Raw genomic sequence first — 18,434 nt, forward strand, 5'->3', positions numbered from 1 at the left:
TAGTCATTTTCGACCTTACTAATTATGTGCGCAACACATACAACGCCCCGTCACCAATCTATCAACTATTCTCTTGAAATGATTTCGCCGACGGTGAAATTGCCATTGCTGGTGTATGTAAATGTTTTCATGAGAATTGCATGGAAAAATAATTGACGTAACGTGACGTTACGTGAATGTGACGTAGATGTTGTATGTGAATCGCACTTTCTTCGTACATTCTACTCAAGTGAATGGCAAATACCTGGGTCGTGCGAAGTCAATAAAATTGATTTCTCAAATGCATTTTGCTTGAAAAAAAACTTCTTGCATCTTTTTTCCCCATGCTGTCAGATGTTTCTCCTATAAAAGAAGCAAAGGTTTTTTCGGGCTTTGTTTATTTACCCTTTTGATCGAATCAGAATTGAAATAACTGTTATAATTTGTGTAATTCGTATTTTTAGTTGTTTCAATGAAAAAAATAAGTTACTATTTATTTCAATCGTTCAGAATAATAAATACCTAACATTTGGCGAGAAGTTACATTGAATGATATTTAAGTTTATGTATGTTTAGAAGTCAATAATACGAAAATTTCAGTATCTGCCAAAATGTCAATTGTGCCATTATGTTTCGAAACGCTAGCAAGTTCTAGCAAGTCGAAGTTTCCGTTGCCGGTGTAGGTGAATGTTTTCATAAGAATTGCATGTGTCGAGTAACTCGTTTCGAGAAAATTCGAACTCAAATCGAAATGGTTTAGTATTATGTATATTTTTCAAGTTCATATTTCGGTTTACTAGATTTAGAGCAAAATTTGTCTTGTAGAGAAATGTAAAATTTTTGGGTTCGTAATCAAAGCTGGTCAAAGGCATGTCAAAATGGTCGAAACGAACAAAAATCACTCGTTTCGAAATACGCAATGTCACCCCTGGTTAAAACAATAAAACGATTACCAAGGCCGCGAGAATCTCTAAGAGAGCTTGCTTAAGACAATATAGTAATAAAACGGAGAGGAAAAGGGATATCACGCCTGCGTGCGTGTAAACAATCTTCTATTCCTCTGAGATTAGGTTAGCGATAATAATTGTTTTCGTCTCATCGTTTGTTATGCTACGCCCTTCTGGCATGAGATAAGACCTCGCAAGGAGGCCGTAGGAAAAAATGCATGTATAAAAGAACAAACTTGTTACTAAATAAATCACTCTCAATCTCACCTCAACCAAGCCACGAACGCAGAAGCGTTGTAGCAGCACTCTCAAACATCGTGTTCTTCTACTCTAAAACCGAGCAAAATATCACATCCTTCGACGAAAAGCCTGGAGAGGAACCACTACAGGGAGGACGACCCAACGCGATGAGCGCTGGTAAGTATAACATCCGAAGTAAATTCGGAAACACCCCCAAAAGATCCGAAATTACTAACCACCCTTCCTTTCCTTTTTCCTTCCCTTGGCCCCGACCGGCCAACATTCCAGTGATGCGGTACCATCGGATCACACCAGTAGGCGCATACCTGTTATGTGCTCTACGTGAGCTGGCCTACCACAAAGCGTCCAGTAAAGGGCCTTCGCGTCATCAGCGGTATCTTGCAGCCACATTTGGTGGCTCTAGAGAGGAACCGGTTTCCTCAATAGGTGAGCTGCAGCCACATTTGGTGGCTCCAGAGAGGATCTTTCCTCCAGCTCTTAAATTAGAGAGGAAGAGAGGTTAGCTAGAAGAGAGTTCTAAACCACCTCAAACTTCCTCACGAACAAAATCAGCACGATAACCTGCAGCCACAGCATGGAACAATAATTGACGCAACGTGACGTGACGGAACGTGAACGCGACGTGGATGTTGTATGTGAATCGCATTTTAATTGGTGGATCTCGAGAAATGTAAAAACGACTATGAAGAAAAATTATTCACCTTCTTGAGGATTAACAACATTTGATAGTAATAAGGTATATGACAGGACTAAACATTGTTTTAACACCATAAAGTTACATTTTTTTAATTTTTAATAAATTTTTAATAAATGGTTGAAAACACTCCTAAAAATTGATCGTGTTGTAGAAACTCGCACAAAGGTATATTTACAAAAATGTAATTAAAGATCAAATGTCTAGTTATTTGTGTCACATTACAGGCTCTGTCCAATTAGTACTGCACTGTACTACTTTGTTTGTCTGTCTTCATTTATCAACTGCTGTGACTAGACAACAGAGGGCTTGATTCCGGACCATCTGCAGATTGGTCAATATTAAGAGTTTGCCAATATGATTTGAAAATCACTACTTCTAGGTCGTCCACGAGTAATCGGTTTCCCATCCTATTAACCGTAGAATAAGCAAAATTGTAAATATGCTTTAGAACTAAAATTAGATATATAATTTGATCCCTTTAAACTTATGTAACTGAGCCTGTACAAATAAACTATTTATAAAAAAAATACTTCTAGAAAAATATAACTTGTTGCAAAATATGCAACTATATTGTACTACATCATCCAAGCATAACTATTCATAGAATATATGATACGAAACACATATTTTACTGGTCTGGAAAAATAATCTTCGGAAACCTTATATCATTTGGAAACCTGACTTCGCGAATGGTTCGACATCCCTGTTGTTCGTACTTGGTCGAAGAAAAAGCAAAAAGAAGAATGAAACGCCATGACAGCAATCTTCTGTCTTGTCTTAGATCAACAGTAGCAAACATCGGACATAAAAAAATTACTGGAATATTGAAGTAATGTTTTATGCATAATCTTTCGGAAAAACATAAAATAAAGCTTATTATTTGTTCCCAGTATTTAAAAAAAACAACATCAAGTTCAATTGTCCCATGTTGATATTCTAGGCATAACTATCCCAAGATAAAATTTCAAACTTCTAATCAAGCTTGATTGATTCAAGTGGGGGGGGAAACATTCAACATTTTCATTTAGACAATAGTTTACTGCTCATAAAAACCCGGTGTATTGCTAAACTGAAATGCTTATAGCTTCTAGTAGACAAATATGCTAGAAAACTTTGATTGCTTTTTTCACAGTTGCTGATTTCGGAACATGGGACAACTATGTCTAGTATGGCAGCATAGGTTGATCAAATATTTATCTGTCAAAAACGGTCAAATATTTGGTTCGGTCGAACCGTATATGAGCACATAAAGAAAGTTAAATAAAAAAAACGACTGAGACCGTTAAATATTAGACACTTTTTGGCAGATAAAGTTTAGATTGAATTAAGTACAAACATTATTTTGTTTGTCCCTTGTTCAACTCACTTCGATTAACAGTAGCAAACAATGTCAAGCATCGTACATGGAAAACATACTACTGATCGAACAAATTTTTTAGATGATCAAATTTTATCTGTCAGTGAATGTTTGCATAAGAACTGCTTGGAAGAATAATTGACGCAACGTGACGGGACGGAACGTGAACTTGACGTATATGTTGTATGTGAATCGCACTTAAAACGTCAAATCCCTCATATTGCCAGTATACCCAATATTGCTGCGGTTCACTGACATTTTGGTTCTGTCAATTACTGTTGTTTACAACTTGGTCCGGTTATATAGTCGAATAGTTGCTAACTTTGAACTCCATGTTAAATGTGAATACCTCCATGTGAAACCGAAATATGAAAATCGCTCATGCAGTTAGAAATAAAGCAACGCATTTTTCTCTATTTTTACTATCTCCGTGATTTCAACGATTTCAATCCTCGCAAATCATATGTTGGTAAACAAATGACGCCATATTGTTTTTGATTTTGGGTAGCCTATATTCAATTGATGTCTAACCCCTGCTTCTTTGGCTACTTGCCCGGAGCTCAAATACGAGGCGCGTAGAAGTATATCTTAAGGTGGACCAACTTGCTAAAACCACTCATATACCGCTCCCCTAACCAACTTAGTGACGAAACGGCCTCACCTTAGGATATACTTCTAGGCGCCTTGGTCAAATATTTGATACTTTTTGACAGATAAAGTGTGGTTTGATATTTGTACAAACACTATTTTGTTTGCCACTCTTAAATTCTCAACAATGGCAAACAATGTCAAACATCGAACATGGAAAAAAATTACTGAAATATTTAAGGTAATCTAACCGTATACCAACAGGTTCGAAGAACAGACCGAAAAAATATTTTGAGGCTTCCAATAATTGAATATTTGTTTGTCGTGTTTTGTGTCGAATATATTTAATCAGTACACGTTAAACAAATTTTTATCTGTCAAAAAGAGGCACATATTTGGCCTAGGTTAAACTACGTAAGGTTGTCAAATATTTGACACTTTCTGACAGATAAAATTTGATCATCTAAAAAATTTGTTCGATCAGTAGTATGTTTTCCATGTACGATATTTGACATTGTTTGCTACTGTTAATCGAAGTGAGTTGAACAAGGAACAAACAAAATAATGTTTGTACTAAATTCAATCTAAACTTTATCTGCCAAAAAGTGTCTAATATTTAACGGTCTCAGTGGTTTTTTTTATTTAACTTTCTTTATGTGCTCATATACGGTTCGACCGAACCAAATATTTGACCGTTTTTGACAGATAAATATTTGATCAACGGGAACTTCGACTTGCCGTTGCTGGTGTATATGAATGCTTCAATAGGAATTCAATGGAAGAATGATTGACGCAACGTGACTTGACGGAACGTGAACGTGACGTGAATGTTGTATGTGAATCGCACTTTAGTCATAACCAAGGCGGTATAATAAGGTGGAACGTTATGTCAGAACTGCTGTTCAGCCATTACTTGAGTTCGAATTGACAGCGGCCAAACGAACGGCTAGAGTTTTCCGATAAAGAGGATGGCATGCAATGAGGAGCTATGTGTTTGCTGTGCATAAACGTTGGTTTTGTTTATTTGTTTACGCTGTTGGCATCATTGTTGTGTTTCGGTGACTGCTGCAGGTTATTGTCTGCATTGCTGTTTTACGGGACGTGAGGGTTGTTGCCGTTGCTGCTGGGATTGGCAACTCAGCGATTGTGGGAGCTTTGCTAGTGGGTATATGAAAGAACCACTACCGGCGGGCTTGTGCCGTACTGCTTTAGTTGGAGACTCACCTGATCGTTCCGGTTGTGAGACACAACAGCTAGTTCGACTGAAACCGGCCCAGCGTAGGTATATGTTGGTGGGGACCGCTATGTAGCATAAAAATTAGACCTGCTTCGTTAATAAACAAAAAAAGTCGCTGTCATTTTTCATCCCCTCTCGCATCTTCCATGTCTTATCATCATACTGTCGAAAACGAACCACCTGTCAATTTCAGGTCCTTGGTCATAACCCTGCTCCGGGCAAATAGCCAAAGAAGGTGCCGCAAAATCAACCATCTTCGTCAAATTTTCACCTGCGTGTACAAATATTTCAGTTTCGGGAGTCCCAAAGATTACACGCACACAAATGTACGTGTGTAACCGCCAGCTTCAAAATAGTTGTTTTCAGATTTACGTTTCAATCGTGCCTTGTAACTTTTTATTTGCAGAATCATCAATTAAAATGGAGTATCCGCAACATTCAGAACAAATTAAAGAGCTTCAAGATACAGTGATTACCCTACGGCAAGATATTCCGAAATTATACAAAGGGCTTCTGATGAAAGAGTGCCAAGTTAGGGCCAATAATTTAGTAATTTGAACGTTTGAAATCATTGTGTAGATGTTTTAAAAGATTCCCTATAAATTTGTAGGTAGAAGCAAAATTCAACATTCCGCATCAAAATATGGAATTATTGCAAAACTTACGTACAATAGATTTGGATGGTGCCAGTCTACGCGGGGGCCCAACGCAGATGAGGGAACTTCACAGACGTACCCATCAGCTTCAGGATTGTTTACAGCATGTGCGGAACCAAAAATGATTAGTTTTAGAATGTAATAAAAAATTGCCACTTTTAATCGACAACAGCGATTCCAATGTATTTTCTGTTTTCAATATATTTTATTCAATCATTTTCCAAGTCTAAAATCGAATAAAGTTCGTTATAAATCATCTCCAAACAATCCACTATGGGGTTTAGATGCTGTAATGTGGAAATTAATCGGTAAGATGTTTAATACAATCAACCAACTTACATTGAGGAGCGTCACTACTGGCTTAGCTTTAAATAGATTCCCTCTGGTTAGAACTGAGAGCATAAAAACAACCTTCAACTGAAAATACAATGACTGGAATAAGTTTATATAGTTATAGCACCAATTTGAAACCTACATTGTGGAACACTTCATTGATAACAATATCCTGAATGTGTTTTATTGGTATTAACACATTTTTAGTTCCACCTCCGATGAAATTGGTTGAATATTGCAATGCAAAATCTTTCACAAGAACCAAATTTTCTGCAAAGATAAGCAGTCCGTTATAATCTTTGTCTTTTTTAGGTTTAATATCAATACCGGTTTTAACTATTTTAGTATAGCTGTAGGTAACTAATGCTAATATCGCTAGGAATCCTCCATGAATCCATAAAGAACCTCTGCTGGCTAGAATAAAGAAAGCATACATGAAAAGTATCGCCGCGGCTATCTTTAACCGCAGGAGCCGCTCCTGATTGAGCTCGGTATTCTCAATCAGTAAATTAAGCACATTGGGCGATTTCTGTACGATTCTTGCGTTTATTTTCCTGCCACAATTCGTCCAGTATGTGCCCATAATTCAGACAATTCCACGATCTGTGTTTATTGATTATGCTTTTGTTGTTTGACAAGTGATGCAGATTTAGCTCGAATTGAATAGGGCTACCAGAATTGTTCGATAGAATATAATATCTATTTGAGATGCTAGCCGGTTCAAAGATAAAAATCTCCATACAGTAATTCTAGAACAACATGTCAAAAGGAAATGTAAACAAACTTTTCATTGCATTTTTTGTTTGAGAACTTAACCATTTATCGATACAATTAACAAAAACTACCTATGCATTCTATGCAAAACACATAAAAATGATTTTGAAAAAACGACCTAACTGGTAATGCTTACATTTTCGGATAGACCCTTCTTATACAAAAGGATCTAAAGGTGGAAACAGAATGCCGCGTTGTGCGTTGTTTCTCATCAGCAGTCATCGCTTGCGTTTTGTACTAAAACATTCGCCCGACGCAGTCTGTTGATTTGCAGTCACAATCTAGCATTCGCGTTACCACTTTTCATGTAAACAAAAACAAAAAAAAGTTCGTATGAAAATCTTATTCTTGTTGTGTCCACGGATCAGTTGAATGTTTTTAAAAACAACACATTGATGTATCCGCGCTGGCGGCATTGAGCTTCGTTTACTAGATTAGGGGAGAGTGAAAGAATAGCTGATTTTCAGTCGGAATGAACACGTTTTCAAAATTAAAATTAAGTTAGCTTAAGATATCAAACTAGTATTCTATTTAAATGAAAAACATTTTTGTTTGCAGGTTGTGAAAAAGTCTCATACGAAAATTGTTTATGAAGACAACTCTATATTATGATGAAAAAATTCAGCAACAATGTTGGAATTGTTTAGCCATATGGTTGAATGAAAGTCAGAAACACGTGTTTCAAGTAATCAAATAACATGATGTGAACATTTTCATTAAAATTTTAGAATTTAAAAACCGGCTTCGTGTCTTCTAATCTGATGGAGATTACACTAATGAGTTTAGGACCCAAATTATGGCCCTAATTTGAAATTGTCACCAGACGTCGACACCATGCCACTGTCATCGCGAATTCTGCGCAAGCAGTTTAGAACAAATGTTAGCGTTTAGTACAACGATGCTAATGACGCAACGCATTATTGTGTTCGACTAAATGGAAACACACATATTTAAAATGAAGTGTCAAAGCACAATTGTCGCAACGCGACGCATGGCGCGGCATTCTGGTCCCACCTTAACTTCAATTGAATCTAAGAAAATTCATATTCTCTGTCTACTGTCTGTTTTTTTTTCACATGAGTTGCAAGGTTTCTTCTTCTTCTTCTTCAATGGCACTAACGTTCCTAGAGGAACTTCGCCGTCTCAATGTAGTATTAATTGGGTCATTTTTATTAGTACTTAGTTGAGATTTCTATGCCAAATAACACGCCTTGAATGCATTCTGAGTGGCAAGCTCTAGAATACGCGTGATCACAGTGCAAGTCGGAGGAAATTTCTTTGACGAAAAATTCCCCCGACCGTAACGGGAATCGAACCCGAACACCTGGCATGTTAGTTATGATGCTAACCACTCGGCCAAGGGAGATGATCGAATTAAATCGTGTCAACTAAATTATGATGGGGTGCTCAGAAGTTGGGTTGGATCCAGTTTCTTATAATAGTTTTCAACTATCGCGTAGAGCAGACACATGCGGCGAGTGCGACAGGTTAAACATATTTATTAAGCAAAATGCGAAATCGGAGGATCTAGATAGCATCCTTGCCAAGCAGCGCGGGTGTATGCAGAGAAGGAAAAAGATGTCCAGGATACCAAGGACGATCAGGCTGTATATACGGCTTCCTTCGGATTGCAGAAATGTTTTCCGACACCCCCATCTCTTGTGTGGTCAGGCTTTGTACTGTTAACAATTATGCATGCTCATCGTCAACATTTTCGAAACGCACCGGTGCAAAAATTCCGCTCGCTTTGGGATAAATCTAAAGCGCTCCGGGATCGCAAAAAAACGATTTGTGCGTACGGCAAAATCTTCGGTCGTTTCTGAGTGAAGATAAGTTTTCAGAAGTTCGCATAGTAAACCTTTATTCAGACAGGTGTGGTGGACGAAAACAGAACTTTACATTGTGTAAGACTATGTCTTATTTTATAGAAGAGTCTCAACCTACATATTCAATACCAATCGTTGATCCCAACACATCAGATTTCATCAAACTTTATCCATATGTATCGATATAAATACATTGTTATCAAAAAAATTCTTCCAATCAAAAACATTCTCAATAATTATATTCACGTTGATCCAATTGAGCTAAATCACAACTGTTGCGCATCGCATATATCTTGTATGTTTTTACTTAGACATGAGTTTTATATGGTTCCAGATATGAAATGATTCCAGTCTTGATCAGTTCCATTGTTCCAAACAGAATTGTAAATCACTTCTTTTATTGTTTCTTTTAGTATTCAACTATTTATCTTTTCGACAATATTAGTGTTTTGATCGTTAATAATGATTGAGTTCACCGTTCAAACCTACTCAAAAAGGATTTAATTGAAATGTCAGATCACAAAAGAACACACCTAAAAGGGTCTAACTCAAACCAATACAAACATTGGATCTAACAAAAGGGTTCTAACTGAAATCAACGAGTATAAAGGGACTATACATTAATGTTTCCGATCATTCCAAAAATTTGTAATGTTAGTGTTGATTTTTCGTACAGTGTCGTATCAATAAGTGAAGAATAAATTTTTGCGCTTCTGTTGATGCGTCTTTATAATTATAATAGCGTTGATGTTTTAAATAGGGTTTGAAAAAGAAAGGTGAGCAGTGGTATGGTCACATTGCCACCTTTGGACGTTTCAGCTGGCAAGCGATTAGTTTTCGCATCGCATCTTATTGGAAGCAGACCGTGGCGTTTGAATTTACAGGTAATGTGATTCCGGAAGGTCAACTCAAAACAATAGTCTTAGACATTATTGAGAAAATCAAGAAACATAATCTACGAGTCCACTTTGTCACATCCGATTGTGGTAGAGTGAATAAAACGATGTGGAATGAGTTCGGAGTGAAAGTTGTGAAAAATCAAAATGATCTATCAATTGAGCATTCATGTGACTCAAATAGAAGGTTGGAGTTCATACCCGACCCAGTGCACATTTAAAAAAATGTGCATGGATGGATAGCCAACAAGCAGATCGTTTTGCCTGAATGGAATGTCCAACAAAGTGCTTTACGGTCAAACGTGGTAAATTGCGATCAACTTAGAGTGTTGATTGGAAACGAAATACAGAATGATGCTTCCTACACATTAGTCGGTCGGCTTTCGGAAGCAGATGTTGATTTCGAAAACACTCTCAAACGTTGATAAAATGAAGGTACAGACGATCAAGCGCCGCGGCCTTCTGATTCATTTAATAATAAGTCATACATTGATCATATTGAGAAGATTTCTAGGCTTATGGGTGATATTAAAGTAGGACAAAGTGCACATTGGAAGCCCTGGCAAACTGCAGCAGTTATTGCAATAAAAGGAGTTATTAGACTTCAGGACTATTTGTTTGATGTGAAGGAATACGCTGTTTTCACACTTCACGATGTACTCAGGATTACTAGGAGAATTTATGTTCTATAATTCTCTTAATACAAAAACGAGCAACAGACCTCCAGCAGCATTTGCAAACTGTTTCTCTATCGCAATACATGCATGTCCCAAAAGGTAGCTCATATGACATTGATGATCGAAATTACGTTATTTCATTCAATGATCTGCTAAAGGTCAGGCGTGGAAATAATGGAGTTAGTGAACCCGAAGGTGCTTTACTGTCCCTGGTTTGCCGTCGTCATCAAAGCAAGACTCATCAATGGAGACCGATTTTGAATTCGTTTCTGATGTTTCAGCTCAAAATTTTGGAGATAATCCTTATGACATCGCATCAATCGATCCAGCGGCTCATGGGAGTCGTTTAATTTCGTTTCATGACCGTGCAAAATTAAATGGTCATTGTCAGAAAGTAACAATAACTTCAATTACTCGTAAAACAGTATGTAATCGATGTCTATCGGTGTGGACAATTAAAGTTCCATTTGCTTTCGAAATTAACCGCTATACTGTTTTACTACAGAAGTCAACAGCAAAATCTCAAGATTATCCTTGTGCAGAAATCTTTTATTACTTTGTGACGCTAGATTCCTGCTATACGCAGCTGAGAAACGAAGGTATCGAAAATTCAGCGAACGTTTATTCAAAATATTTAAATTCGTTGCCGGTTTCAATCGTTATACCTAACTGCCACGATTTGACGCGTTTTTTCATTGAAACGTTGATACAATACAGATTAAATACGGAAAAACTTTGGAAAATGAGAAAAACTAAGCACGATAGTAGAAGTATGCTCATTTAAGAATTATTTATTGATCCCGATTTATTTTTTGACTTTTGTCAAACAGTGGATGTTGACGAATGAAATGGATGTTGTAATTTATGTAATTCGAATTTTTCTTTTGATGAAAGAAAAGTGTTTTTATAACGTCCGTAAGCACATAAAAAATAACAAATTTTGGCGGGAAGTAAAATTGAATTATAAATATTTTAAATTATCTCAATAATACTGAAATTTCAGTTCCTGTCAAAATATCAGTTAGACCTCTCTGGTTCTGAACGCTATCAATAATTGATGCAAAAAGATAGTGCTTTCATTTTTATTAATTTCTATTTATTATGTCTTTGAATGCGTGCTCCCGTGGCCGAGTGGTTAGCGTCATAACTAACATGCCGGGTGTTCGGGTTCGATTCCCGTTCTGGTCGGGGGAATTTTTCGTCAAAGAAATTTCCTCCGACTTGCACTGTGATCACGCGTATTCTAGAGCTTGCCATTCAGAATGCATTCAAGGCGTGTTATTTGGCATAGAAATCTCAACTAAGTACTAATAAAATATGACGCAAGTAATACTACGCTGAGACGGCGAAGTTCCTCTAGGAACGTTAGTGCCATTGAAGAAGAAGAAGAAGATGTCTTTGATAACAATAGTTTCTCTATGTAGTGGATCATTATAAGAAAAGTAACAGTTTTTTCCTCTCCTGATTTTGGATCTCTCTTGAAATTTATATTGGATTCTTTTTGAGAACCAATTTGGTTCTATCTGCATGACATTGCCTACGTTTCGAGTACATTTTGACCAGTACGTGTCGTATGCTATATAAACAGTGATAACGATGACCGCATTCGTTCCCTCTGCATTATATTGAGGTATAATTTTCTCACCTACGATGTTTAGTCCTTTGATTCACTGAGAGGTAGGATATTGTTATTAAAGAAGTATTCCACAATGTACCTTTCACATTGGTGCTGTAACTATAAACAGTCATTGATTTTTTCATCTTTCAGCAAGTCGTCATTCCAAAATAAATAAATAAATAAATAAGCCGTTGCTGGTGTATGTGAATGCGACCATATGATTCCCATGGGAGAAGATTTGACATTTCATTCGTTTACGTTGACCTTACGGTGACGGGACGTTGTATGTGAAGTGCACTTAAATAAGCAGAGTCCACATCAACCTGACCAGCAACTGTTTCGTGCCTGTTCAATTTATTTCAAAATTGGTATATACACTGAAGGTTATCCTAAACACAATTTATCGTTAAAAAATGCATTAATAGCATTACGACTTAGATTCCGAAATTGTGTAAAGTGGTCGGTTAATTTAGCTTGAAACTCATTACAGAAATCCTTGGTTATCGTTCCTTGGCTGATTTTCCATCCTGATCGAATGAAAGAGCCTCTACTATTAAATAGAATAGCTCGATCTCTTACAAGAAATGTGAGTTACTTTCAAAATACATATGAGAAACAAAAATTAATGTTCTAAATATTTCCTCGTCGTGTTGCATGTAAAATATATTTGATGAATACAAGTTGATCACATTTGGAAAAAAGTAGTCGATAAATTAGATACAATATTTTACGCTTTGGTCAAAATTCATATATTGACCACCCCTGGCAAATAAAGATGCTAGCCGCTCACGAAAGCCCTCTTGCGGCGCGCTGTGGAATTTTCGTAGTGAGAGCGAAGCTTCGTTAAATATACGTAAACGAAGGTACTCAGTTGAGTCCGTTGTGTTTACAACGTATCTCGTTTCATCCCTCTTCAATGCGCCTACAACAGAGCGGGACGGCGAATCGGTTTTGTGTGCGAGCTTTTCATCAAATTAAATTTTCTCTCCACCAAGGCAGCAAAAGTTGACTAGAATCCAAGATGGCGGTAAATGTTGTGATCCCAGTTTCGCGAGCACATCAATGAGCGGATTTTTGCTGCGGAAAAATAATTACTGGCCAGCACAACGATACGTGATCGAACGTGGAAGTGTATGAAGCAACCGCTAGTGAGTGAGAAAGTGTGCAAAAGTGTCTCAAATAGGCCATACAGCTGCCAATTTGCCGGAAATACGAGTGCAAGATTTCCTCTTGGCGAAGAAGAGTCACCTTTCCTACGGTGGAGTTTGATTCAAGCGAAAGAAAAGAAAAATCTTTGTGCCTCTAGCTTTTTTTTCAATTCGCCCTTGGCCAATCGTGGCCCGAAAAAGCCATCATCTATACGGGAAATCGATTTATCAAGTGTGAAATAATTGGTGTTTTTAACACCGGCGTGAATTTTTGGTCAATCTAGTGCTTAAATTCAGTTCCAGTTTGCAGACGAAGCGAACGCAAGAAAAAGGATTTCAATCTCAAAATAATTTCCTGTATTTGGAGAATTATTTTTCGTGATTTTCTGTGCTTCGTTACCGGGATTGGAATCGATCAGTAACTGTTATTTTCTGGTGAGTATCACAATTTTACGCGAAAATCGGTTACTGCCGTAGGAGACGAGTTTTACTTTTTTCGCTTGCCGAGCTTCCTATCGTTGAAGATCTCTTCTTGGTATTCTTCTTATTGCTATTTATTTCTCCATTGATGAGCTCACATTATTTGCCCTCTTGTTCCTACTGCTTGGTTGGTTCATTGGTGTGTTTCTGCTGATGTTTTTATTCCTCTTCTTCGATTCCCCGCGTCATACCTCTCACTACTACCAACAGCAGCGGCCATAGACAGCCGCTTCATCGTCACATCGCATCGTCTCAATGTAGAGCAAGAGCAGGAGTAGCAGCGAAAAAGCGATGATAAATTTGTTCGGTTCAACGCAATGCGAGCGGTTCACGGCAGCTGCGATCATTGTGTTGGTAGGGAAGTGTTGCCGGTGGGAACAAGCGATTTTGAGTCATAATATTCGTTCATTGATTCGAAGAAACAATAAGTGATGTAATCGTGTTTGTTTTGTAATTTCGGAAATCCTAATTTGATACTATTTTTAGTAATTCCAAAATGATACAGCATTATATAATCTCGATCTTAAAATTGATGCTTACAAAATTAAGTTATTCGCGAAAGTATATCAAATCATGTCTACAAAGCACAAACACATGAAAGAATGCAAACAAAAAATTGGGTTTTGAAAAAGGAGGTTTAGTTTCTATTAATAATGTATTTTGGAAGGGTTTGATGCATAAAGTATTGCACGTTCATGTTTCTATTGATCATAAAAAATAAAATGACATCGAATCATTTACAGAATATTTTTGGAAGAAATATACACCAATAAAATACAAAGCAAGCAAGTGACATTAAAACAACGAACTTTCGGATGTCCTGTAGGTGTCGTCGGTTGTCAAATGGAGTAAAGACAACGACGAACCTCTGAATATTTTCAACATAACAATATTCCAAAGTATTTGCAAGAAGTGTTTTAAACTTGATTTAGATTTGTAACCAGTTCGAAAGCCGATGGAAACAGATACATTATTTTTGTGAGTTTCTGCAATATTGTTTTTTCATGTCTGAAGACTATAATTATGATATTTAGTTTGTTTTAAATCCTGGTTATCTAAAATGCAGTTATTGGGAAGTCTTGAAGCGACGCGTGCGCTGATGACCATAGAAACTTGAGATTGAACATGTTCAAGAGAATTATGTTAGATCTGATTGCAAGTTTTCGTTGACACGTTTATATCCAAAGTTACGAATAGCCTGTCGGTTTCCGAATGATGCAAACCTAATTGAATGTCGGCTAAAAATAAACTTGTGTTTGGTGTGCTCAAAAACGAACGCATTAGCAGACATTCATCAGGGTTTTTTGAAGCGTGAATTCTATTGTAATTTATTCATCGTACGTATTGGTTTCAATTCTCGATCGATCTAGGAATTCTTGACATTCCATGAAATACGTACACTCACGAAATCTATATCTGAAACAATCGGTCCGTTCTGTTTCTCTATGATCCTGCTTACTGGTTCAGTTTGATGTTTAAAAAAAAATCGTTATTTCTGATTATTTGGAGATAACGTCCGGCTCAAAGCCTTGTAGAGGCATGAAGTACGAATTATGAATTAATTTAGGTTTGTTTTAATCATAGCGATTTGTCAATTTACTGAGCTATATTTATAAAACATTTATGAATTACTCACGCTACACTTGATTTTTGATCGAACCAAGTAGGATTTGATTGCAAAATTGTCTTTCACTAGTCTAATTCCGATTCGATCGAATTCCAGAATAAGAGTGATTGTTCGTGATCATAAAATCACTGATTTCAAGTCTGTTAGCGGCATTTAGTAGGCAACTCCGATGATTTTCGATGAAAAATGATGGATCATACCAGAATTAAAAAAAAAGTTCGAATTTTGATTAGCAAACGCGTAATGGGCAAGTTGAAGCCACGTTTTGGCAAATTATGATTCTGAGCTGAAGACGGTCTGACTTTCATTAATTACGTACACATATTTCTTGAGCTTGTGTATTTGTGTCAGTGTGTCATTGTGAGTGAGTGTATATAACGAAAATAGATGATATTGTTATCCTATTGAACGCAATAAAAGCAATTTTGTTTGGACAATTGGTTACAGAAATGTGGATGGAACAAGTTCCGGTTAAAATGGGACTTGAGCCTGGGAGCGTGTTGAAACTTACACACCCATTATGTGATATCCGTCTGGACTAGTAATTTAAAAAAATAGTTAAATGGAAGTCAATTAAAGTGTTCAGATTAGCCACATGGAGACTTGTACTGGAACAAATAACAACAAAAATCTAGCATAGGTGTAAGCTGACTCGTTGTCCGGTTTTAGTTTCGGCAACTCATTCCTAAATGAGCCCTAGCTTGCCTTCTTGATTTTTTCATTTCCAACTTTCTGCTTTGTTTGTTATTGTCACAGATGGAATTATTTGAAAAAAGTCACATGAGGGTTGTGTCCGAGACACGACCGCAAAGTTGACGTAGGAGTCCGTTAGGTTATCTGTTGATTTTGGATATGTTTGAAGAATTACATTGTTAAACTCTTTGATAATGATTTGGTGGCCCTGAAAAGGGTAGTTTTGTTTGGTTGTTGGGTATTGTTTGTTCACTATATACCCATACCTCGCTATATGGCCGCTCTTTATACGGCTTTTCGTTGAACAAGCTTGGAACCGATCCGATAGAGTTTGTATGAATTAGTATTAGAATAATTGATTCGTTATACGGCTTTTTTCTTAGCGGCCCAGGAACGTATCTAGGCCGTAAAGCGAGGTATGGGTGTTCCAGTGTTTACATGAAGGATGGTAAACAGTCGTTGGATGGTGCGTATCAGATAAAAGATACCGAAGTGGAACGAGATATGATGAAAACCGCTCTTTGTGATCTTAGACGAGATGCCTCCTGTGCTATGTATGGATGAAATGAAGAAAAAAAAAGACGCCAATGGAATATATGACAATTGCCAATACCAAACACAATTATCAATTTTTCTCATCAGTAATAACATGTTATTTCAATATAGAGAAACCATATTTGAAATAGAAAAGGTAATTTTCTTTTATAATTTTTACTTTCTGAGTGTTTGTTCGACCCAATGCGAATTTTAATTGGATTAACAACACCTAATACTATATGCAGAAATCACATCATAAAAATTTATGAAAATTAAATTTTTATATATCAAGTCATTTTTAACACAACTATGACCATATACAATTTTACACTTACCCTTGTGCTGAATACATGATCGGTCATTAATATGAAATTTCTCGAAGCAACCAACAATAAAGCTCCAAATTTAAATTTTATTTGCTAGAATTAATCGTATCGCTCACCACCTGTAAAAATGCCTCCGACTTGCATATATTTGCAATGTCGATTTCACCCGGGCACCTTGGTTTAGATGTCTCTGTTAGGGAACACTTCGGTGGGAACATAAGCTCCCCCTACTTTCATGTATTCGCAATGCCGAATTCCCCCAGACAGCTTGGTTTAGATGTCTCTGTTAGGGAACCACCGCATGTGTCGTCAATTTCGACCAATTAGAAGTGGGTATTTCCGTTAGGATAGGGGTTGAGATTTTTCAATTGTTCGATAGTTAGTTTCATGACATATATTTTTTTATTCAATATAAAAAAGTGTTATGAAATGCCGAAATCGATTGACGCAAGAATTTCATCAATCCATCATGAAATGACTGAGCAATAAGCGTTTGAAATTGGACAATTTTCACGATGTAATCGATTTTCGATTTTCAATTTGTACCCCAATATGTTCCCGAAAGACGTAATCCTACGTCAAAAAAGGCGCATTTAATCTAACGAACGACCAAAAATAGACAGTGCCACCGAATGCTTTTTTTCCGACAGAGAGAGGTTGCCGGAATCCGAAAATTGTTTAATTATTATTTGGATTATTCATAGAAGTCCCACGAGTCTCGCGGCAAAAATGTTCCGTTGCATCAGTGACTGACGCTATCATCGGAAACTACGCTCCAAATTCTCATATGCGATCTGTTGGGAAAAAATTAAAACATGTAGGTTACAATAAAAATTATTCAAACTCAAATACTTTCGTTTCATAATTATTTTAAGTGAACAATTTTTCGTTCAATATCTCTATTCACAACACAAATTATTCCTAATCGAGAAAAAAAATCCTCTTGCGCTGTACTGGGCGATTAATTCCAACATCACTTTTCTGTGAGAAGTTTCGTCTTTTTCAGTGATTAAACAGCTTGAGCGTTCCACTCTGTGGATTCTGGTGAAACATAACTACAGATGGATGCACATTGTCTTTTTTTAGCAAACTTTCACAGAATTGATGTTTTGCGTGTATTGCAAAATGTCTGCTGAGCGTTTCAGCTGTAATGCCGGAATTTAGACATTTCATCTGTTGAAGACAGAAAATAATATAATGATTATTCATAGTTTTTAATAGTAATAAATATAATCTTATCTTCGTCACCACATCAGTTCTTCGGACCAAATATTTCATTTGATCTAAATCTATCGAATTTCCATCCAAAGCCTTCCATTCATCTAGTTCAATCGTAGATTGGTTTGGTACCTGGAAGCATAACTGCCAGCACTGGTCTAACGTGCCGCTAGAACTCTAACCTTCACTCACACATGCGAGGCCCTCGTTGCGTGGTCGATATTTTCGCCTTCAATTTGTAATGTGTTTTGAGTCTCGTGTACGGAGCATGCTTTTGACGTTTGTTGTACACTCAGTGCAACAGTGAAGGTTTGTGTTCGTGAACAATGTGGACGAGTTCAAAACAAGAGCAACACAAGTACGATTCAAGATTTTTCACCCACGGAAATTCGCTCAGTTTAGGTGATTTTTTTTCGATTTTATGAAATTTCACTCCAGGGGTTTATGTAATTTCAATTTCCGATCGCAGGAAAATTCGTTCTACTGACGCGAGTAGGCAGCGGTCAATGAGAAAATGAAAACACACGAACACATGCATGGAAGTTTGTTTAACGCACAC

General features: G+C 36.9%; 3 protein-coding genes across 13 annotated transcripts in view; 2 read left to right on the forward strand and 1 right to left on the reverse strand.

Moving 5' to 3' along the window:
- The first annotated feature begins 4,749 nt into the window (after positions 1–4,749).
- LOC129762121 (uncharacterized) lies at positions 4,750–5,891 on the forward strand. 4 transcript variants are annotated; one of them, XR_008740547.1, is made up of 4 exons: positions 4,750–5,111; positions 5,260–5,392; positions 5,473–5,615; positions 5,677–5,891. XR_008740547.1 is itself a non-coding variant. In XM_055760109.1 (4 exons), the coding sequence occupies exons 1-4, from the start codon at positions 4,808–4,810 to the stop codon at positions 5,845–5,847; spliced, it is 552 nt and encodes a 183-aa protein (XP_055616084.1). In that variant the 5' UTR covers positions 4,793–4,807; the 3' UTR covers positions 5,848–5,891. The 4 variants fall into 4 exon arrangements, 1 of the variants encoding a protein (XP_055616084.1); XR_008740546.1 differs by having other exon boundaries at positions 4,751–5,107; XM_055760109.1 differs by lacking the exon at positions 5,260–5,392 and having other exon boundaries at positions 4,793–4,838; positions 4,901–5,107.
- Positions 5,874–6,687, reverse strand: LOC129762122 (uncharacterized). Its single transcript, XM_055760111.1, has 4 exons — positions 6,383–6,687; positions 6,198–6,325; positions 6,062–6,139; positions 5,874–6,009 (listed from the first exon to the last, which is right to left on the reverse strand). Exons 1-4 carry the CDS (start codon positions 6,636–6,638, stop codon positions 5,932–5,934), a joined length of 540 nt encoding a protein of 179 aa, XP_055616086.1. The 5' UTR covers positions 6,639–6,687; the 3' UTR covers positions 5,874–5,931.
- A 6,158-nt stretch (positions 6,688–12,845) lies between these two features.
- LOC129761479 (serine/threonine-protein phosphatase 4 regulatory subunit 3) overlaps positions 12,846–18,434 on the forward strand; it is a 36,104-nt gene continuing 30,515 nt past the window's right edge. For 4 of the 8 annotated variants that reach the window (XM_055759417.1, XM_055762541.1, XM_055761747.1 and 1 more), the window contains exon 1: positions 12,846–13,429. The gene's annotated coding sequence lies outside the window, so the exon portion shown is untranslated. Of the gene's footprint in view, positions 13,430–18,252; positions 18,278–18,434 lie in introns of those variants that run through there. The other 4 variants (XM_055762980.1, XM_055764601.1, XM_055760979.1 and 1 more) reach the window with 3 other exon arrangements.

This window comes from Toxorhynchites rutilus, chromosome 1 (genome assembly GCF_029784135.1).
Source record: "Toxorhynchites rutilus septentrionalis strain SRP chromosome 1, ASM2978413v1, whole genome shotgun sequence".
Lineage (NCBI taxonomy): Eukaryota > Metazoa > Arthropoda > Insecta > Diptera > Culicidae > Toxorhynchites > Toxorhynchites rutilus.